Raw genomic sequence first — 23171 nt, 5'->3', positions numbered from 1 at the left:
AGCCCAAGGAGACTTACAACATACCAACCTGGTAGGGTCTCTCTCTGCTCTACAAACTTTCAATGGCTTCTTACCACTTTTAGGATAAAGTCCAAAATCCTTAACATTGTGCACAAGGTTGTACGTGATTTGGCCCTGCCTATGTTTCCAACTACAATTGCCTGTATACTACGTCTCCAAATTTATCCAAATCAGTCTTATTTGAATTCTTTGAACACACTATGCTTTTTCCCATGTTAAGGCCTTCACACATGCTGTTCCCTGTGATTGGAACACTCTTTCACACTCTCTCAGACTAACAAGCTACTACTTGGTCTTTCCAACTTGGTTTCAGCTTTTAGGAACCTACCTTGATTGTCCTGAAGTTTATTAGTTTCCCTCTACAATAAGTTCCCTCGGCAAATTGAGTGCTTCTCCTTTCGATCATTATATTTGTTAATAATTACTAAACTCAGGAATCTGTTTATCTTACTTATCACTGGATTTTCAGGGCAAAGCGTACTTAGCATACTCCTGAGTAGGAGCTGTTAAGAAAAATTACGCAAAACTTAGGCAAAAAAAATTACTGTGTGCCTTTTCAAAGTCCTATTAGATCACTGGCTAACAAGCTCACTGTATGCTCTAGGGGCAGGTATATTTGTTTGATGTGCAACTGACTACTTAGTAAGGCCCAAACTCTTCAAAGTTATATGTTGACTTTTAGAAGATTGGTAAGTTGCAAAACATTTATTTTATGATCAAGTTGCAAATGACTTCTTTCCAGTAGAAAACACTCATGGTGATGGCTTATTGTTTTATAGGACGTTAGTCATGTGTATTCACCTTTTCAGTCTCATCTGGCGTCCTACTTTTCAATGACCATATATATGCTTTGGTCTCTTGTATCTTCCTTTGCACCATCCTTGTCATCTTGTTTCCCTTACTAACCAGGTCAATGGATTTTAGACAGATGTTCACTATCTACCTGTATCTCTTTAAAAATTATGCTTTTGACAGAGCAGCTTAGTAGAAGTGCAAGAAGTCTTTGATGAGGGACTTCCCCACTGGTCCAGCGGTTAAGACTCCATGCTCCCCATGCAGGGGGCCTGGGTTCAATACCTGGTCAGGGAACTAGATCCCGCATGCATGCCTCAACTAAGAGCCCTTGTGCCACAGCTAAGACTCAGCGCAGCCAAATAAATAAATAATTTTTTTTTAAAGGAAGTCTTTGATGACTCAGCTAGCTGACTAATCCTTAGAACAGACTTTGACAGGGCTCTCGGGTGGAGAAGGATGGATGGGCAAAGGAAGAGGGAAGGAGAGACGTACTGGAAAGACCTGCTCTTGGGGATGAGCGAGGCTCTTTCTGGAGAGTAGGGAAAGTCAATATCCACGCCTTGAAAGATTGAAAAGCAGTTTGAGAGATTTAGATCAAGAAGTAGAAAGAGACACAGAAAAGCAGTTGTATTAGCTAATATTTTCTCCACCAGAAAGCCTCCCCTTGTGCAGATCTTCAGCAGGTGCCAGGGAAACTGGAGGAGGGAGCTCTGGGGTTTGGGTCTGTGTGGCAGAGGTTCCTTGTGCTCCCCAATATCTGAGCCCCCTTACTTTCAGAGAACATTGCTAAACCACTGTTCCCAGCCTCCTTTGCAGGAAGTAGCAGCCCTGTGACTGAGCTGCAGTCGGTGGAATTCGAGTGAAGCTAAGTGAGTCACCTTGAATCCTGGATCATAAAAACCTCCCAGGCATAATTTTTACTTTCTTCTCCCATGCCTGGGAGAATGGAGACAGCTTCCAGGACCCAGATGAGGGTTCTTCCATTAGATGGAAGGAGACTTGGTCTCTGTCAAGACTGCATGAAGCAGTTTCCCTATTGACCAACACTGGAAATGAACTTTTATTGGGTAAATCCATAGAGATTTGGGGGTTGTTTGATAAACAGTTGGCCCTATTGACCTTGTTACTAGAGGGCTCACCTCAGATCTCCCTCTTTCCCAAAGTCCTCCCTAACCATTCCAGTCCCCCAACTGGACTGAACGTTAGAACTGATAGTGAACTTAGAACTGATACCGTATGCTGTCTGACTCATTAAACCTGGTGTTTAATCATGTACTTTGTGTGTTATGATTTAACCAAATATCACCCAAGCTGTGTTCCATGGAACACTTACCATTTAAGATAATATTGCATAGTATTCCATGAAAAAGGGGTTCCATGGGTAAATAAACTTAAGGGGCATTGGTTGAATGGGTGTCATTTTTACAGGATTTTCCAAAGCCTCTAATGGGACTTGTAAATGCTTAAAATGAGGTTCTAGGATACAGCCTTTCTCCCTTTGATCATGAATTTCTTTTCAAAGACTGCAATTTGAGAATCATGCTCATGACCCTTGTAGAAGTCCTATGAGGTAGTGAGTTTATTTTGATCTGATGCTCTGTGTTCAAAGTATAAAACACAGTGCACACAGTTCTGCAGCATCAGTGTGAAAAGCTTGGCCTGGGGAAAGAAGTAGGGGGAAGGCTTTACGGAAACCTAGATATATGAGTTGGGCCTTAAAAGATGAAGAGAGGTTTGCCAGCAGGGAAAGAAGTGAGAGGATAGGGAAAAGTGTCCCAGAGAAAGGAAATGACATGAACAGGAGCACAGAGGCTGGGAGGTGGTCAGAGAAAGGAGAGTCCGTTTTAGAAATGGGAATCCCACAGACCCACTTGAATTCCGCCTGCCAAGCTGTATCCCAGTCCCCTCCGGCATCCCTTGGGAAGAGTGGGCACCCCTCCCTGCTCTACCCCGAGACTGAAGGCCCCTGGAGGGCAGGAACCATGTCTTATGAATCATTTCCACCCCCTTTCCTCTACGCGGCTTGGGACACAGTTCACATACACGTGAGGCCACACAGCCCTCTTCATCTGAGATTTCTCCTCTGAAAATGAGAAAATACAATCCTCCCAGGATGGTTCTAACATTTAAATTTTGAAAATGTGGGTAAAACATTTAGCACAGTGCCTGACATACAGTCCACGTGTAAGAAATGCTAGCTGTGAATGTCATTCGCTTAATAAATGTTTGTGGAAGGAAGAAGGGAAGGAGAGAAGGCGGGAGACTGCTGGCAGAAGAAAGAAGGTCAGCTACCCCATTTCACGGTCCCGCTTCACTGGCGAGCTGAAAGGCAAATGCCCTTTACCCTGCCTTTCAGGAACAATCTTCCTTGGTCTCGTTTCTCCAAGTGGCTGTTTTGGAGGCCCTGAAGTGAGTTGCTGGGTCCAATGTCAGCGCACGCTGCCAGGGCAGGGGGTCAGGGGGAGGTCATCCTGAACACCGGGGGACCACAAGGAACGGAGGGTTCTTTCGGGGAGGACACCCCAGCCACTCCTCATGGTGGGGCCAGGCCCTGTGAGGCCCAGAGGCTGCAGGGAAGCACCCTGGAGGGTTTACTCTTGACATTGGCCTGTGAGTTCCCGGGATCTGATGAGAAGCCACAGGAAGGAACAGAGAGAGCCTGGCCTCCTCGTCAGGTGGACTGTGTACCTGATAAATTATAGTTTTATGATAAAATGCATGACATGGAGAGCCCAGGGACCCAAAGACATGGGCTGGATCTGTAAAGACAATGAATTCCAGAGGAGTTTTAAGTCCAGCCCTGACTGCCTCTGAGGAGACAAGAGGATAAAGAGAGGGAACAGGCCATATCTGAGGACTGGCCTCTTCCCCCACTGTTCCCTGTGAGCCAGGCACGTGGCCAACAGATGGGACATGAGACAGGGAAGGAGGAGGCAGCTGGGGAAGAGGAGAAAACGCCCGACAGGGCCCATACCAGGTACGGGGTCAAGGGTGGCCAGCTTTTCTTAGAAACAGTATTTTTGGAGATGTTTTGCTCCCAGGGCAGAACGGCCCGACACTGACTCGTCAAAGGGGATGTAAAGCTTCTCCTTGTATGACACTGGCCATCCCCAGGGCCCCATGGGACTGGGTTGCATCCTACCCAGGAAGATGGGACCGGCATCCAAATGCTCTGACTTCACCTCTAGTTTTTGCAGGGAGAGGAAACTATCAAACTCTTAGAGGAAAACATAGGCAGAACACTCTATGACATAAATCACAGCAAGATCCTTTTTGACCCACCTCCTAGAGAAATGGAAATAAAAACAAAAATAAACAAATGGGACCTAATGACACTTCAAAGCTTTTGCACAGCAAAGGAAACCATAAACAAGACCAAAAGACAGCCCTCAGAATGGGAGAAAATATTTGCAAATGAAGCAACTGACAAAGGGTTTATCTCCAAAATTTACAAGCAGCTCATGCAGCTCAATATCAAAAAAACAAACAACCCAATCCAAAAATGGGCAGAAGACCTAAATAGACATTTCTCCAACGAAGACAGGCAGACTGCCAACAAACACATGGAAGAATGCTCAACATCATTAATTATTAGAGAAATGCAAATCAAAACTACAATGAGATATCATCTCACACCAGTCAGAATGGCCATCATCAAAAAATCTACAAACAATAAATGCTGGAGAGGGTGTGGAGAAAAGGGAACCCTCTTGCACTGTTGGTGGGAATGTAAATTGATAGAGCCACTGTGGAGAACAGTATGGAGGTTCCTTAAAAAACTACAAATAGAACTACCATATGACCCAGCAATCCCACTACTGGGCATATACCCTGAGAAAACCATAATTCAAAAAGAGTCATGTACCAAAATGTTCATTGCAGCTCTATTTACAATAGCGCGGAGATGGAAACAGCCTAAGTGCCCATCATCGGATGAATGGATAAAGAAGATGTGGCACATATATACAATGGAATATTACTCAGCCATAAAAAGAAACAAAGTTGAGCTATTTGTAATAAGGTGGATAGACCTAGAGTCTGTCATACAGAGTGAAGTAAGTCAGAAAGAGAAAGACAAATACCATATGCTAACACATATATACGGAATTTAAGAAAAGAAAATGTCATGAAGAACCTAGGGGTAAGACGGGAATAAAGACACAGACCTACTAGAGAATGGACTTGAGGACACGAGGAGGCGGAAGGGTAAGCTGTGACAAAGCGAGAGAGTGGCATGGACATATATACACTACCAAACGTAAAATAGATAGCTAGTGGGAAGCCGCTGCATAGCACAGGGAGATCAGCTCTGTGCTTTGTGACCACCTAGACGGGTGGGATAGGGAGGGTGGGAGGGAGGGAGACACAAGAGGGAAGAGATATGGGAACATATGTATATGTATAACTGATTCACTTTGTTATAAAGCAGAAACTAAGACACCATTGTAAAGCAATTATACTCCAATAATAAATTAATTAATTAATTAATTAATTAAATAAAGGTGGGGAGCCTGAAATCCAATTTCTATCCTTAGATTAAGTAACTTCACAAGTAAGAATCAAAGAAGCTCTGGGAGTTCACACACACAGGCAGGAAGATTCACTGCCAAATTATCGTAACAGTGAAAGACTGAAAGCCTCCTACGAGCTCGCTGTTGGGGGCTGGTTAGTAAGTTGTGGCACTGCATTTAACACATATATGTTCATGTCTGTCTAAATAAATAAAATATCGATTATTTTTGGACAGTGTAATAGATGATTTTTGTTTTTTCTGTTCTGAAGCCTAGGAGCAGGGGGGGAATTCACCTTTGCTTCTGTTTATAAAACACTTTGTCAGTGTAAAAAAGTGCAGAATAGTACCAAGAGAAAAAAGAGAAATAAAAAATAAATAAGATTAAAAAAGAGATTACGGATGATCTTCATTCCCTTCCTCATGCTTTTCTGTATTTTCGAGTCCACGCTAAGGGGTTTACGATTTGAATTGGAACAACAACTGTTCATGTTTTAAAAGGCCAGCCTACCCCCGAAATAGCTTGCTCTTTGTCTCTGTGAAGAGGCCTGAAGTTCTGTCACTGGCTAGACGTTTGTCCTCAGGCACCGTGAGCACTGAGGTAAGAGTCAAAGGATCCAAAGTTCAGCATGGGACCTTAGAAAAGTTATTTACTCATGTTGGGCCTTAATGAATCTGTCTGTAAAATGGGAACGTCTGTTTTGCTTACTGAAAAGAGCCCTTGTGAAGAGCAAGTTCACGACCTGCTCAACTGTAAAGACCACATAAATGGAAGAAGAAAACAGAGTCCTGATGAAATGCAGAGGCTCCCAGGAAGTTACAGTAACCATCGCTTTTGTGAAGGAAAACAGCTTCCACGTCATTTAAAGATTGAGGGACCATTTGCCTGGGCAGAGAATAAAAGACCATCAACATGATGGTGGCATTTCTCACCCACGGGCTGCTCCTCCCTGGAACCCTCCGCCCTAGAAAAGGGGAATGATTAAGATCCCTGACCCTGGTCCTTCACTTAGAAATATTAAAGGACACGGAACACAGTCCGAGTTCTCTGTCAGATACATCAGATCTTTTAAGTTCTGACCACAACCCACCGCCCAGGCTCATAATCTGACACTCTCAAACGCTCACACCTAACACGCCAGCCAGCCATTCCCCAAATATTCCGGATACTTTCAGAACGCTGAGCCTTTGCATATGCTGTACCCTCAGCTCCTAAAGCCTCCCAGTTCCTTATTGGACTAGCATCTTGTTCTCAGGCTTTGAAATCCAGTGTCACCACTCCCTACAGCTCCACTGTACCTGGCAGAGTTGTTAGTAGTTTAGTGTTTCCCGGACGCTTGATTTAAACCTCTGGAGTGGGACCAAGTCAGAAATAAAGATAGTTTACATATGTGTGTGTGCTTGTGTGTGTGTGTGTGTGTACACATCACTTACATATATGATACATAAACAATAGTTTCTGGATGTAGATAATGATCTGTATTTGCTTCAACAATAGTAACCATGACAACGATGTTGCTGAAGATGTCTAAGTAGGCACTCAATAAATGTTTGTGGTACAAGCAAACAAAGACACATGGCTCCAAAGGAAGGGCGGGGAGTCCGGTGCGGCAGGGGAGGTACTAACAGAATCTCATCAGAGGGGCCATGGACTCACGGGGTGGTCTGCATCCAGTTCCGCTCCATAGCTGAGAATCTGATTGGCAAATCTGTCGAGCTCTTGAATGGTTCTTGGGAACCAGGGCACTGCAACACAGAAAGGACAAAGTCCTGAGCAGCAGATTGGCAGGACGCGGCCAAAGCCCTCACCGAGATCAGAAGCTTGGGACCAGCTCCAATTAAAGTCCACGGTGGTGGCAAGTGGGGTCCCAGCTAACCCATGAAAGTCAAATCTTATTTTCCTTGGAAACTAATTTTATTTACTTATTTGCTTATTCAACTTTACTGAAGTATAATCAACAAAAATTTAAGGTATTTTAAGCATATACCATGGGGATTTGATAGACATATACGTGGTGAAAGGATTCTCCCCATTCACATGCATCACCTCATATATTTATCTTTTGTGGGGGGAGGATTCTACTCTCTTTGCAAATTTCATTGCTGCAATACAGTGTTATCGACTATAGTCATTATGTTTTACGTTAGATCCTCAGACCTTAGTCATCTTATAGCTGAAAGTCTGTACCCTTTTACCAACCTCTCCCTATTTCCCGACCCTGAAGCCCCTGGCAACCGGTTATCTACTCTCTGTTTCTATGAGTTTACCTTTTTTCTTTTTGAAGATTCCACCTAGATGTGATACCATGCGGTATTTAACTTTTTTTTTCTGTCTGACTTATTTCACTTAGCACCTTGGAAACTAATTTGAAAACACATTCCTAAACATACTCTCTTTCCTGGAAATTTTCTCTGAATTATCTCAAAATTCGTCTCCTTTCCACCTATCGTGGCATAGTGGAGTGGTTTTTGAAGGTTTACTGTAGCAGCAGAATATTTCATGTAATATGTGTTTCAGGCGTATTCCGGAATATAAATTAGGTAAAACAGAGCTGTTCTACTGTAAGCACAGATGAGCCCGTGAGCTCTCTTCTCTTGACCCCATCTTCCTATCATGAGTCTCCCTCCCAAAAGGGCCCCCAGGGACCCCAGCAAAACCGTTTGATGCCAAAGCCAATTTGAAAGCCACCGGTGACATAGAATGAATGCAGTCCGGCAGTTTGACGATGCCTTGCAGCACCTAAAAATCTGTGGGCTTGTTCTGAAGCAGCAGCATAGTGGGAGAGAAGATGGGGTCTGCGTTGTGTGACCCACAGTGACTGGGTCCTGCAGAGGGACCCCAGGGCGAAGCGCAGGTGGTAGCTCCTAAATGTATGTGGCCTTCAAGAAAGAAGACACACTGGGAGTGGAGTCATCCTAAGAATGAACAGACGAGGACATTTTGAACTGTAAGTTCCAAGCAGTCAGGAACCAGGCAGGAGTGCACTGTAGTTCTAGGTGCATGGAGGGAAAGGAGGGAGGAAAGTTTAGGGGAAAAGATGCTGAACCTACAGCCAGTTAGGTCTGGCTTAGAATCTCGGCCCCAGCTGCCTATTCATCTTCTCTGTGTCTCAGTCCCAACTCCGTGAAACGGAGAATAGCAGCAACAGCAATAGAAAGCATCCCAAACATTTTTTGAGACCTTACCACGTGCCAGCCTCTATGCTTAGCATTTTTGGTGAAATATCTCCTTTAATCTGGGGATTGTTGCGGGGTGTAAATGAGAATGCAGGCAAAGGGTGCAGCCGAGTGGCCCACAAAAAGGTAGCTTTCCATCTCTTGCACGTTATTTCTGATTCTGGCCCTGCTCGGGTGGGGCAGGAAAGAACATGCGTGCCATCTAGTGGCCAGAGTGGGGAACTGTCTTCCATGGTCTATAATAACAACGGCATCAGACGGGAATCAGCTGCATTCCACCAAAAGAAGATGCTTATCTGAATAGCAGTAATGACGGTCCATTTAGAGCCTCGTTTCCATAGATCTGAGATGCTAAGCTTTCTAATTCCTATGTTAGTAATAAAAACTAACACTGAGTATCATTCTAAATACTTTACTTAGTATTTGTACTATTGGTGGGTACTGCTGGTCTGCTCATATTATAAATGAGAAAACTGAGATACAGAGAGGCTAAGTGACAAACCCAAATACACACACTGCTAGGAAACAGTGGATGCAGGATTGGAACTCGGGCTTGGATGACTCTGTGGTCTCAGTTCTGGATCGCAAAATCTGTCCTGCCAGGTATGGGGGTGGGGCGCACAGTGGTTGTGAGGGCTGGAGCCTGACGGCCCGATTGTGTTTACAGTTTCCCACCTGAAGGCTTCCATGCCCCTAAAACCAGCCCACTTCTCAAGGTGAGCTCCCTATGATAGTAATAATGGGAACAGACGTAGTAATTCCAGCTAATGTTTATATAGCTCTTGCTGCGTGCTAGGCACCATCCTAAACACTTTACATACCGTACTTCACCCAATTCTCCTAACAGGCCCATGAGGTAGGAGTTATTATTATCCCCATTTTACAGAAGAGGAAACTGAGGAACAGGGAGGGAAGTCTCTTCATGGACCTCTGCGGTCCCAAAGGCTAGACTTTGGAGTCTGGGATGACTCCGCACCATGTTCTGCTCACTTAGCATGGGACCTGACTTCCCACTTTGTCACCTGAATTCTCCTCAAGCTTCTCTTTCTCCTTGAATCCAGTGCCTTCCCTTGCACAATGGACCTCTGTTGTCATCACTGAAAATGGGGTCTATTCCTTACCCGAGTTTGGAAGGGCTTGAGGAAGGACATCCTATCGCAGTCAGCCAGGACTCGGGATTTCCTCCAAGACCCTTCCTGGTTCTCTAGCATGTTGTCGCCCTGTTACCTCACTTCCAAGGCAGCCCATCCCCACTCGTTCATAATCTCTCTTTTGCCTAAAAATTATCCATAATTCTGGCAGTAACAGCTGCCCCCAGCCCTTTCCTGCTGCACCCCTTTCTGACTTGGGGGGGGCGGGGTGGCCGTTAGCCCTGCCAAAGGCGTTTCCATGATTATGTACTGAGCATCCCCTACTACCAGGCACTGGACGTTGAGAGGTGAATACAGTGGAGTCTTCATGCCTGTGGTGCTTATATTCTAGTGAGGGTGACAAGGAATAAACAATAAATAAATTTAAATATATAACAATGCCGGGAAGTTCCTGAAGAAGAACAAAGCAGTGCAAGGAGATGGGGATACTATTTTATATAACATCCTGTGGTTCCAGACCCCAGGGTGAGGGTCCTAGAGACATGACACGACCTTGCCATGGCTCAAGGGGACTGTAATAGCCAGAGTCTGTTCCTAGATCTGCCCCAGATCTGGTTCCCTATTTGCCTCAGGGAGACACAGACTGGTCATGGTTAAGGGCCTGGATAACAGAGCCACACAGCCTAGGCTTGAATGCTGTCTCTATATTTACCCTCTGTGGCATCCAGGACAAATTATTCCTCTTTGTGCCTCAGTCTTCCCGTAAGTAAAGTGGGGATAATAAAGTATACTTATAGAAACAACATAAGTTTAAAAGAGTTAATATGTGTGATTTGTTGAGAACAGTGTCTGGTACATAGTAAATACAGACTCATGTTGGAAATACTGTGGGTTCGGTTCCAGACCACCGCAGTAAAGAGAATAGCACCATAAAGTGAGTCACGCGAATTTTGTGGTTTCCCAGTACATATAAGAGTTATGTTTACATTATACTGTAGTCTATTAAGTGTACAACAGTATTATGTATGAAAAGACAATGTATATACATTAAATAAAAAATACATTATTGCTAAAAAATGCTAAGCATCATCTGAGCCTTCAGTGAGTCATAGTAGTGATAGCAAAGATCACTGATCTCCGAACACCATAACAAATATAATCATGAAAAAGTTTGAACTATTGTGCGAGTTACCAAATTGGGACGCAGAGGCAGGAAGTGAGCCAATGCTGTTGGGAAAATAGCACCAATAGACTTGCTTGACACAGGGCGGCCACAAACCTTCCATTTGTAAGAAACACAGAATCTGTGAAGCACAGTAAAGCAAAGCACAACAGAAGAGGTACGTCTGTACTAGTATTATTCAGCTGCAAGCTCCAGGGATTTTTTTTTTTTTTCTTTTTACTCTGCCGTTAATATAGTGCGGGGAGCAGAGTAGAAAGTCCGCAAGGCCAGGAAGTCAACCACTTACTCTGTTGTGTAACTGAGCGAGCATTTTATCGCTCAGAGCCTTAGTTTCTTTAGCCACAAAATGGATTAAAACTGTCATTCCCTATTATTGCCATCATTGCATGCATTAAATGCTATAGGAAATGGGACACATCTTAGCAGAGTGACCGGCCCACACAGTAAGTGCTCAATCGGTGTTTACAATTAGGATGGGAAAAAGTTTAATGATGATGATGAAGAAGAAAAAGGAGGAGGGGAAGAGGAGGAAAGAAGGGAGACTGGAGTTACAAGCTCCTTTTCAATCTGGCTCTGATGTTACCAGGATTCCTGATCTTGGGCCTCAGTTTCCCCCTGTATAAAATTCGAGCTGGGGGATTCACTAGCCGCTGCAGTCCCTTTTGGGTTTCATATTCCAACTATGGAGGGCTGAGGCTGGCCAGGGGACACATGAAAATATATTTATACTTCCAGTCAATTAATGTGTCGGCCTCGCTTGTTTCTGGAAGCAGAGCCACTGCATTTCTTCAGCATCCAGAATGCATGGCCCCCACCATTTCCCTTTCTCTCACCCAAGAAACAGGGCTCTACTCCGGAGAGAAGCTTTGTTGACCCCGCCTTGGTTCACAGCTGGGTGAACCAAGCTGGCCGGCTCCCAACTGAACGCCAGAGGGCAGCAGAGCAGCATATTTTCAGCTTTGGCTGACCTTTTTTTTTCTTCTCTCCTCCAAAGGGAAAACACTTTGTAGTTGGGCCACATGGCTTGGTTCAGACCTCTTGGTGGAAAAAAATATCAGAGAACTTGAGAGGGCTGCAAAGACTCAAAGGACTCAAGTCTTGACAAAGAGAAGACAAAGGTCGAAGCAACTTAGCAAGTCCCAGGACCTAGTCAGGGAGACTGTCAGGGACCCCCAGGGGAGGGGGCACTGCGAGGCCATGGGGTGCTCACCCAAGTCCAGGGGCCTTCAGTGGCTTCTGGGCCCCATGATCATCCAGAAAAGGCCCAGAACAGAGCAGGCTAGAGAAGTGGCAAAGCTTTGTGGCTATAGTCACACAGACTCTGGAGCCAGACTGCCTGGGTCCAAATCTCACCTGGGCTACTTTGAGACGTTGAGACTTTGTGCAAATTACTTGACCCCTTTGTTCCCCAGGTTCCTATCTGTAAAACGGCTATAATAAGAGGATGTACTTCCGAGTGTGTGAGGATTAAATGAGCTACGACTAGGACAGTGCTTGGCACAGATACTCACATTACGAGTATTTGGTATTATTATCACTATCGTGATCATTATTATCATTAGAGAAAGCCAGGTAATAAGGAGGGATGGGCCTGCTACACACTTTCTCCAGGCAGCAGCCCAGTCCTACCTTTGAATCGGTTCCCCCATCCCCTCCCCAGACCTCATGTGAGGTTAAGGTGTTGTCTCCCGGAGGCCGCCGTTGGGTACAGCCTCTGCAGTAGAAAAGAGGACCCAGGCTGGGCTTGACGATTAAGAGAAGTAGTTCACCAGCTGTCAGCCTGGGGAGCAGGGACGAGCAGGGCTTAAGGAAATGAGACCCAGGAGAGGCAAGTTCTGGGTGTTGGGGGGTCAGGGGGGACCAAGGTCCTGCCATGGCTCACTGCCTGGGGAAGAGGCCCAGCTGAGCACGGCTGGGAAGCAAAACAGGGTGCGGACGGCAAGTGCTAAAGGCAGCAGACTGCAGAGAACCGACTGGAAGCCGGTAGGTCTGCGTTCAAGTTTCAGCTTTCCTACCCATCCCTCCCACAGAGAAAGTTCCTTGATTTCTGAGTTTCTGGCTTCTCATCCCTGAAACAGGTGCGGCAGCCACGCGCTCACCTACTCTTCGGTTAGGATGAGAAGCCACTGGCACCCAGTAGGTAGACCTGTGGCATCATTACACTTGAACCTCTCAAAACAAAGTCCCAGGGACACTTGTCTGGTTAAGTAAGGTTCCGCAGGCCACTGGTGGCAGGGGCAGAGCTCATACCTGTGTCTCCATCCTCGACACCTGGGCTCTTCTCATTTCCCCAGCCCCGAAGTTACAGTTACCTATTTTTCCTTTGAAGTTACATTTTTTGTGAGCTTCCCATACATCAGAAGCTGCGCTAAGCCCTTTACTTCCATTGTCTGTTTCAATTCTCAGAGTAACCCTAGGGGGGTAGACACGATTATTTCCGCTTTACTGATGAGCAAACTGAGGCTCAGAGAGATGAAACGACTTGTTCAAGATCACAGCACCGGCTGGGCGGGAATCCGAACTCTGTAGCTTGTGCGCTGAACTTGTGCGCTGAGCTGTGCTAGGCTGGTTTAGAATAAGGTGCAGGTGAGCGGCCCTTGACTTTAGATTTCTGTTCTCCTGCCTGGAGAGGGGAAGGAGATGACAAACTAACACAGGAATTTAGAGGGGCTTGAAGAAAATCCCTAGGACAGCCTCGGGTCCTCACCACCTTCCATCCCGAGCCCCCCTGGCTTTAGGGGAGGTAACTATTTAATACCTAAGTCCTCGGTTCCTCAAAGACACCTTCACATTTCCTTTCTCTTCTTCAGTGACACTCACAGGCCCTTCCCCTCCCACCCAGTTTCACTCACAAAGCCGGGAATCCAGACTGACCCCAGCGACCCAGGCCTCTGTTTTGAAAAGTTAAATCAGATTAGCTCATTAATGACCTTTGCAAATACATCCGTGGTGGGCTGGCCCCTGTGAGCCCCTCCACGGGCTGGCGGGCTGCGGGGCTCCACAGTTAATGAATGGCTTGGGCAGGCTGGTGCAACAGAGGCCCTCTGTGAGGAAAGAAACATCCGGGGTGGGGGCGGGGTGCGGATCATTAATAAATATTGATTTGACTGCAAGGGAAGCAGCCAGAGGGAGAGCTGGCCCTGGACACCCACGTCGCGGTCTCATTAAGTCGGGGTCAACCGCTCAGCCTGGGCGCCGAGGGGCGGCTGGCTCAGGGGTGCTCCAGAGCAAAAGCCTTCCGCAGCCCCCAGGCCTGGCTGGAGCCTGCTTCCCGGCCAGCGGGTCAGAACTGGCCCATTAAATTTATAGCAGTTCAAGGTGCAGCCTGGGTCCTATCTAACCCCCTCCCTCCACCAGCCCCAGGGTGTCGCCAACAAGGCACCCAGGCTTGCCCCAGACTTCTGTCTCCAGGCTGTCTCAGGGAGAGCCATAAATCCTCGGCTTCCTAGGCCCAAAATAGAAGGGTGTTTTGCACCCCTTCTTCCCAGGCTCCTGGATGTCCCCTCTGAAGCCTCCGATGGCCTCCAGCTGGGCAGAGAAGCCTTTGCTGTGCTGATCACAACAGATTAAGACGTCTGAGGGGGTTAGTTTTCTCTTTTAAGGAGCTTCTATTTTCTTTTTTGAAGAAGGAACGCCCTTCAGGAAGGTCTTGGCGAGAACAGGTGACCCAAACGCTGGCCGACGGAGCCAAGCTGGTCCCTGCCTCCTGGATGGAGCCGAGGCGTGGTAGGGCAGGGCCCACTTTTATCACTGACAGCCCAGGCAAAGCCTTTGATCTCTCCGTCCACATGTCAAAATGAGAATGAGAACCAGATGAATAAAAGGAACCTAGCAGGAAGTAAAGAGTGAAATGGAGTGGAAATGAATAAATGGATGGAATGAGTGAAAGATACAAGGGAAATAATGAATAAAGAAAAGGGCATTTATTCCAATCACCAAGCTAACCTGGAGCTATCCTCCTCATAGCCTTTTTAAGATGTCACTTATCTTATAAACGTGCCTGTTGGCAGGTTGTCCACCATATTCCCAAATACTGAATTCTGTTTTCTGAGCGCTCACGTTGCCCTGAGATCTGACTACTGGCTACTTACAGCTGGAGTTACAGACAACCTCCATCGGATCAAACAGAATGCATCTAAAGCCTTTTCCATATGTCTGTCCCCCTCCAGGAGCCCCTCCTTGGCCCTGCTCCCCCTCTCCCCACCATGCCCAAGAATGACTTCAGTGTATCTCCTAGATGCTCCTGACACACGCCCACTTCCCTGTCCCTGCATAGACATGGCCAAACAGCAACTACCTCCTACACCATAAGACATGTGAGTCAAGGCACCACGTGTGCTGTTTTCCGTACTGCATCCCTCCGTGTGGCTGCCATCGAATGGACGCTCGATAAATATGCGTTGCATGAATGAATGATCAACCGAATTAGGGCATAAATGGGAATGAAAGAGAAGAAGGTGGTAAAGCAGACTCTGGTTTTTGAGAAGGAATAGTAGGAGAAAAAGGAAGAAAACCCCAATCGTCAGGATTTTAATAAGTAAGAGCCAAGTCATTCATAAAATACTAAGGAAAAAGAGAATTCTAGGGGGAAAACGGCGTCAAAGGCTACAAATATTTCAAAGAGGATGAAAACAAGAAAGAGGTTACTGCTTTTGGTAACGGATGTTGTCAGGGTGGTAAGGAAGAAGAGAAGGAAAAAAGGGAGGGGGGCAAAGGGAAGGAGGGAGGGAAAAAGCAGGAAATCTGAATGTGAAGCTGCTTCCTAGACCAGGGCTGTTTCCGATATAACACACGGCCAAGTGGATAATGTCAAGCGTCCAAACCATGCTCACAGGAAGTCAGCCATTCCCAGGGCCCCTCACATCATCCCAAAGAGGAAGTTATCTCCCCGGCTGCGAGGTGAGGCTGGCCCCAGTGAGGGGGTGACGGCCACCAACTCCCTCTGTGTTATTAGCCTGGTCAGTGTGTCCACCCGATGGAGCCGGTGGTGGCAAATAGTCTGACATTAAGCTGAGGTTATAGATCATAAAGCTCGCCCCTTATTGAGGCTTAAGGAGGAACAATATCAAGGGCCTGTTCAACTCAAGCAAGTTCAGCTCAATCCATCAAACACCCTAACACGCAGAGTGTCTTGCACGAAGACCCCATGAGCCCCAGAAAGTGGCCAAGTGGGTCTTAGGTCTATTTCACAGATGAGGAAGGAGAGGTAAAGAGGTCTCCCAGCTGCTAGGGAGTCAGATGGGATTCAAACCTAGCTGGCAGTGTATAGAACAGGAATTCAAATCCTGCCTCTCGACTCTAAACTAATTGCTCTTTTTGACTTGCTATGATACTCCCTCAATCCAGCATGAATGGCAACTTGACATTCAGTTAAAATCATTTCCTATTCCTTTATTACCCCTTCAGTCGAGGGAACACACCTGTCACAGACAGAAAAGGGGTTCTCAGTCTAATTCTTTGTAATTTTCACAATCCAAAAAGCACATCATGGTGGCCTTTCTTTACCAAAGATCGGGAGTTTGGGGATTCTGGCTTTGCCTCAACCGTAAGATTCCCGGGTATCCTTAGAAAAGACTCAGGGACAAGTTTACTGGCCATTTTGCATGGATCCTTCATGCCAGGCACATTATGCAAAGTGTATCACAGAATCCCCACAGCCGCACTGGCTCACAGATATCTTCATCTTACAGACGAGAAAAGCTAGGCCTACAGAGGGCGAGTAACTTGGCCAAAACAGCTACAGCCCTGGAACTGAGCTGGAAAAGCGAAGACTCCAAACTCCACACCACGGTTCAAGTGTACCGCTGTCTCGCTTCCTAATGTTGAGAATGAGAATCATGTTATCTGTTGCCCTAGCTATCTGAGTTGACTGTGGCAAAGCTTCCATGAGACAACCGAAGGGGAAAATCGTTTGGATTTGGCATGCAAATAAGGAATTCCTGTTAGAATGAAAGCCTGCTTACAACCTTATGATCTTCCTCAGCTTGAAGCCCTGCGACCTGGCAAACAGACTGGCTACAAACACAGCATTTACTCGGGATCTTCCCTTGCCAGCGAACAGAGCTGCCTCTGACAGATTGCGAAGCCGCAAGCCCTGGACCGGCTTCCAGTTGCAGGGCTGATGCCACCTTCCCCTCAATGGGCTTATCCTCTCAGCTGCGAGTCTGCTTGTCCCGATGAGGCAGAGTGGAAACGAAAGTCCCATCCTCAGCTGCCAGAGGACTTCCGGCAGCATCAACACAGGCAGGAAGCAGCCCGGTAGACTGGAAAAGGCTGTCAATCATTCCTGTGTGTCTTTGCAAACATGCCAACCCTCCGTCTCCTGCAGGCCCGGGGCCACGAGCATCTACAGCCCTGAGGCACACTTGGGGCTGAGTGAAATGCATGGGAGGAGGTTTGGAAGTGAGGAGCGGGACAAAGGAAAGATGATGGAAACAGAACAGAGGAGCAGAGGGAGAGAGAGAGGAAAAGCAGGCACAGGTGACGGAAATGCGGAAAACCCCCGACCATCTGGACCCCCTCCTGCCCTAAGCAGCTTCTCTCTACAGGGTCTCAACTCTTTGGGAACAATGACCCTATTGAGAATCTTCTCTCCTAAAACATATGCATGCAGGTGCACATGTGCCATTTTGCCCAAAATCCCAGGGGCTTTTCAGACTCCTCCGAGGAACCCTATCCTTCCTCCTCCCACGATGGATCTGAAACTGCAGCCTTATCGTGGCACTGCCTTTCACGGCAGCAATGTTGAAGCAGAAGAGGGAAAAACTCAAGAGGGCTGGGAGGGGAGAGGGGCATATATGAGGGAAGGAATAAATATAATGATGTTACTTTGTCGTCTCACAATTAAATCTTCGTCTTCTCCACTTAAATCATTGCTTCAGGAATTAATCCAAATAAGAAGACAAATAAAAATCATAAAAGCCCCTAGGCTAGATATAGGTAGTAGATAGAGAGATGAATAAATACATAAATAGCCTTTCTACTCCCCACAGAAAATCGCAGTTGTCCTGGCAGTCTGGACTCCCTTTGTTGCCACAGCAAGACCCTTACAATCACCACCACAGCATGAACGAAATCTACTCAATGGCCAACTGCTCTTGGAAAATAACGCCAAACGGATAAATTTCTCAAAAGGTGATGATCCTACACCTCTGTCTAGCCAAGTCATTTTGTCCATCTGCTGCTCCTGGCTGCAATCTGCCTCCACGTAGGAATTTTCCATTCCCCCCGCTCAATGTAATGTCATGCAGAAGACTCAAAGGGAAATGTAAAAGGATTAGTAGATTGATCGATGGAAGATATTAATGCTCTTTCATGTTGGGTTGAAGAAGGATTTGAGGTCATCAGGAGAGAGGGTAGCCGGAGAATAGACCTCAAGTATTCAAAAGACTCTCTGGATTAAAATCCTATTAAACTCCCATCAGCTTCTCTAGGAGGCATTTTAGAAGGTTGGGGTTTCTTTAACATGTCACCGTAATTAGCCTTCCCTTAAGCTGTTTTGGGTGGGGAACTTTAGCAATTAAGAAACTGAAAACTTTCATTTTCTAGCGCCCACACGGCCTTTTGAACGGTTTGAAAACTAGAATGGAAAGTGGTTTAGCCTAATTGATTTGAGGGGTTCAGATCTCTCCCCTTCAACCTGCTGTCAGACTCGCCCCTGAGATCTGAGCCCCTCAATAGAAAGGGCATTTTGTCAAGTGAAAGAATCAAAGGTTCGGATCTATGATGATGCCTTTCTTCTTCTAATCATCCTCCCGCGGAGCTGGACGGAAAGAACAACTCTGCAAAGGGATGGTTGCTTCTCCTAAAAAGGTCTGTTTCTGGGCCCAGATTCCAGTTCACAAAAACAACCCCGGACACCCAAAGGGCCCGTGTCTCTCAGCAGGTGCAAAACTGGGCTGTTTCAGCATCACTGCGTGGAGATCAGCCGGTCCGTTACGTGGACATGAAGGTCAGGAAACCGTGTCAGGGAGTGGCAGCCAATATGGGACAGAGTGCACAACCATCCAAAGCAATAAGGGTCGAGAAACACATGTTGTTTTAAAGGGTTAGTCTGAGCAGTTTTTTCCTCACTAGGTAAAGTACCAATCCAACGTTAAACATCAACGCCCTGCCATTTTGAGCCCCACCAGGGAATCAAACCTGTGCCACGTTCCACCTCTGACGAGCCCAACGATGATGACGTGGTGCCTCTGTGTCAGAACGTTGGCTTCTTCACTTTCACACTTGCTGGGTCCTCAGAGTCAAAAGTGGAGAAGAGGCCCAATTCCACCAGCAGTGTCTCCATCACAGCGCCCGCCCCTCTTCTGTATTCACCTGGCTGTCCTGTCATCCTTGCCAGCCTGTGAGCTCACGAGGGACGGGCCGTGCTGACTCTCTCTCCTTCCAGCTCCAAGCACGGTGCCAGGTACAGAGCAGTGTTAGACATCCGCTTGCCCACAGCTGCACAGAATTCACTCTGTGCCTTAAGGCAAGTCACGGCCTCCATTTTTTATGATGAAAAATTAAGGAGTCTGTTGGGCCGCCTGACCTGTGAGGTTATTTTCTAGTTCCCAGAATCTCCGAAAACGTAGCTGTGTACAGGCTGGCTTTTCATGGCTCCCGTGCTCAGGTCATAATTTATAATAACAAGGATGATAATGCTAAGAATAGAGAACTTCTGTTAAGCCCTTAAACATGCTCAGTGCTGTTCTCAATGCTCCACTGGTGTTATTTCATTAATCCTGTGAGGCAGAGATTCGTACTCCCATCTGATACAGTGATAGACTGTGGTGATCAGTAATTTGCCCAAAGTCACACCAAGTGTGTATCCTGGTTCCGGAGTCTGGGCTCCTAACTGTTCTTCCACATCCTATTTCGGAGCCTCCCGTTCAGGCTGCCAGCCCTTCAGCTGATCTCTGTGCATCCTCCCTGCCTCCCCAGGGGGCTGCCTGCCTGCCTGTCAGATGCTTTGATTTCCTACCCCAGGGCCCCAGCTGGCCTGGCCTCTACCTGCTCTGAGCAGAGGCAGAGCCTGACCCACGATTCAGCAGGCCCTTTGCCCTGAGGGCCTGTGGCCCCTGTTGGGAGCAGGTGGCCGGAAAAGCAAGAGAAGTCCGTTGTCATCAGGGCAGCAGCTCACTTGGGAGGTGGAAGAGGAAGGAAGGCAGATAGGGTTATTCTGAGGAGGAATTCCAAGTACGCGCCCCCAGTGACCAGAGACCCTGTGCATCGCTGCTCACCCTTGGCCAAGGCAGAAGCCCAGGATGGACTTCCTTGTCTTGGTTACAGCCACAGGAGGACACGAGCAGGAAGAGAGGAGGTCTCCTAGGATGGCCTCGGAGGTGTGTTTTGGAAAATGTTTCAATGGCCTATGCAAAGAGGTGGGTCTTGTCTCATTTTAAAGCATTTCTGTCTATTAACATACTATTTTCAGGTACAGAGCCTGAAATCCTCTTGAGCTAGTCGTCAATGTTTGGGCAAGAAAAAAAGCTTTTGATTTTACAGTAGAAAAAAGTTTTTGATTATATGGGAAAAAAATAGTTCATCTCAGCAATCACACTTCTAAGTACTTACTTAAATGAGTCGAAAACTTACGTCCACAGAAAAACCTGCACATGAATGTTTAACAGCCTTACCCATGGATAAACAAGATGTGGTACATCTATACAATGGAACATTATTCAGTAATTACAAAGAATGAGCTATCGAGTCACAAAAAGGCATGGAGGAACCTTGCTGAATGTAAAAATAAAACAGCCTAAAAAGGATGTATTCTCTATGATTCCATATTCATAATGCATGACATTCTGGAAAAGTCAAAATCATGGAGACAAAAAGATGAGGGGTTGCCAGGGGGACGGGATAAGGAGGGAGGGATGAACAGGGGGAGAACAGGGCACTTTTCGGGCATTGCAGCCATTCTGCATGAGGTGTAATGGTGGATACATGACATTATGCATTTACCAAAACCAACAGAACTGCACAATACAAAGCATGATCCCTAATGTACAGCCTTTAGTTAATAATAATGTATTAGCATGGCTCACCAATTTAACAACCATCACATACGCTCATTTATCCAGCTGGGCACTGTTCTACGCACCGACTATGGAAGATCTCATTTAGTCCTCACAAAAGCCCTATGAAAAACTGAGGTCAGAGCAGTTAAAGAGACTTGTCAAGGGTCTCAAAGCCAATAAGTGGAAAAAGTAGGACTTGAACTGAAGCCTGTCCAACCCCAAGCCCATACTCCTAATCCCTTGGCTCTACCGCCCTACTCCCCTCCAGGGCATATCAATTACATTTTGTAATAGGGAAGAACAAATCTGACTCCATATTAGAGCTGTTTCTTTTACTTTAACCTTTGTACTCTGTTGCTTGTGCTTAGTCATGATGGCTTTGCACGTTTTGTAAAAGAATGTTGCCTATAGCCTGAAATATACAGGATAGCCCATTCTCGGGCTCTGACCTTTAAAGGTATAACACCTTTCCATTCATATAGAGATTAAAAGTTGCAGAACAGAGAATAGTATTTGTTTTGTTGGAGGTTTATAGGAATATCATGACCTGACCTGTGTGGACACCTGCAAGAACAAAGGATTCCTGCACCAAGAAGTTTGCAACAAACAAACTCTTTCGCCTTTTTAGTTTCAAAGAAGGTCTGAATTATTTGATAAGGTAAGATGGTTCTTTGAGACACTAGTCTGCTATCATCTCAGTCTGAGGGCTTTCTGAATAAAGTCGTTACTCCTTGCCCTAACAACTGGTCTCCTGATTTATTGGCCTGACATGACCCGAGCAGAACAAGTCTGGACTCAGTAGCAATTTCAGTAAGTAAATAAGGGGGCAGAACAAGTCATGACAACTGCTCTGTTTAGCCATCACTCACAAGCATTTGCTGAGAGCTGTGTATTAAGCACTGTACTAAACTCTGAGGATATTAACATAGGTAAGAGACTTTCCCTGCCCACAAGGAGCTTGTAATCTAGTGGAAGAGACAGAGAGACAGTGAAAGACCTAAGAACAGAGCCAAGGAGCTCCAGCTCCAGAATTGACATGTCATGAGAAGGACTTGGGGAGAGGCTATGAGATGAAATGGAGGTAACTAAAGAATTTGTCTCAAAATTATCTTTATATAGAAAGCACCCTGGATACCCTAATCATCCTACCTCTAGAAATTACGAAATTGACAGCAAAATAATCCACGAATGAAAAATATATGAAAATTGCAGCAGAAGACAACTAATATAAGAAACAGCTATCTTGAGGAAGGGGGAAAAGAACATTTATTAAATGTCTAAATATGCCAGGTACTCGTCTGAGTCCCTAACCTATATCCTCTCACTTAATCCTGGTCTTCCAGGGTAGAGATTATTATTATATTATTATTGCGGTACGCGGGCCTCTCACTGTTGTGGCCTCTCCCGTTGCGGAGCACAGGCTCCAGACACGCAGGCTCAGCGGCCATGGCTCACGGGCCCAGCCGCTCCGCGGCATGTGGGATCTTCCCGGACCGGGGCACGAACCCGTGTCCCCTGCATCGGCAGGCGGACTCTCAACCACTGCGCCACCAGGCAAGCCCGGTAGAGATTATTTTTGCCATTATTTTATGATGAGAATGTAGGGTCATCTGTGTTGCAACATTGCTGTCTCTTACCTGTGTCTTTCTTCTTATCCCGGGAAAGCTCGTGCACAGTGGCCCCAATTTCATGCCTCAAGATTCTGATGATGTTTGCCAGAGCGGGCATGCTGCGTTTATCCAGATAGGTGAAAAATTCATACTCATCTTTCTTTAAACGTGAAGGTCTTGATTCAATGTGGGTCAGGTTTATATCATTCTCCTAGAAAACAGGTGTAAGGGAGTATGTGAAGGGGGCAGTCACTGGAATTGACACAGACCAAACACTCAAAACCAGAGCAAAACACAACGAAAGGAGAAGAGATGAGGAAGAGTAGTTCTTTTTCTTTTTTTTGTCTTTTGTTTTTTAAATATAAGAATAGAAGAAAGTCTTCAACACTGCAAAAGTTGTTTACCTTTTCTTCTGCAAAACCAAATAACTAATCACAAGAGGTGGGGGAGACAGTTCAAATGCCACAGAATTTAATCACGTGGAAATCTGCTCAGGGCTTAGAGTTGCAAACATAAGATATCATTGGGTCAGTGGTTGCCAAAAATATTTACACAGGAAAACCTCCTTTCCTGAATGACATCTCACAGAATCTCAGTAATAGTACCTCAATAAATAAATCAATAAATACAAGCAACATTGTTCTGCTTGAATAGAGTCCACAGGAGTCAGGCTTCTTGGGTTTAAATCAAAGTTCTTAATTATAGTGGCTACGAGACCTTATAAAATGTACTTTCACATTTCTAACCGTCAGTTTCTCCACCTGTAATTTGGTGGTACTATGG

General features: G+C 46.1%; 1 protein-coding gene across 1 annotated transcript in view; it reads right to left on the bottom strand.

Annotated features, from left to right (window-relative positions):
* PAH (phenylalanine hydroxylase) overlaps window positions 1-23171 on the bottom strand; it is a 71999-nt gene that overhangs the window by 28222 nt on the left and 20606 nt on the right. Inside the window, exons 3-4 of the mRNA XM_019952115.2 lie at window positions 22416-22599; window positions 6984-7072 (exon numbers count right to left, since the gene is read on the bottom strand). Of these exons, the coding sequence (XP_019807674.1) occupies window positions 6984-7072; window positions 22416-22599 (273 nt within the window). The remainder of the gene's footprint in view (window positions 1-6983; window positions 7073-22415; window positions 22600-23171) is intronic.

Source organism: Tursiops truncatus, chromosome 11, assembly GCF_011762595.2.
Source record: "Tursiops truncatus isolate mTurTru1 chromosome 11, mTurTru1.mat.Y, whole genome shotgun sequence".
NCBI classification, from domain to species: Eukaryota; Metazoa; Chordata; class Mammalia; order Artiodactyla; family Delphinidae; genus Tursiops; species Tursiops truncatus.
The sequence above is the reverse complement of the archived record's forward strand: the minus strand, read 5'-3'. Positions and strand labels throughout refer to the sequence as shown.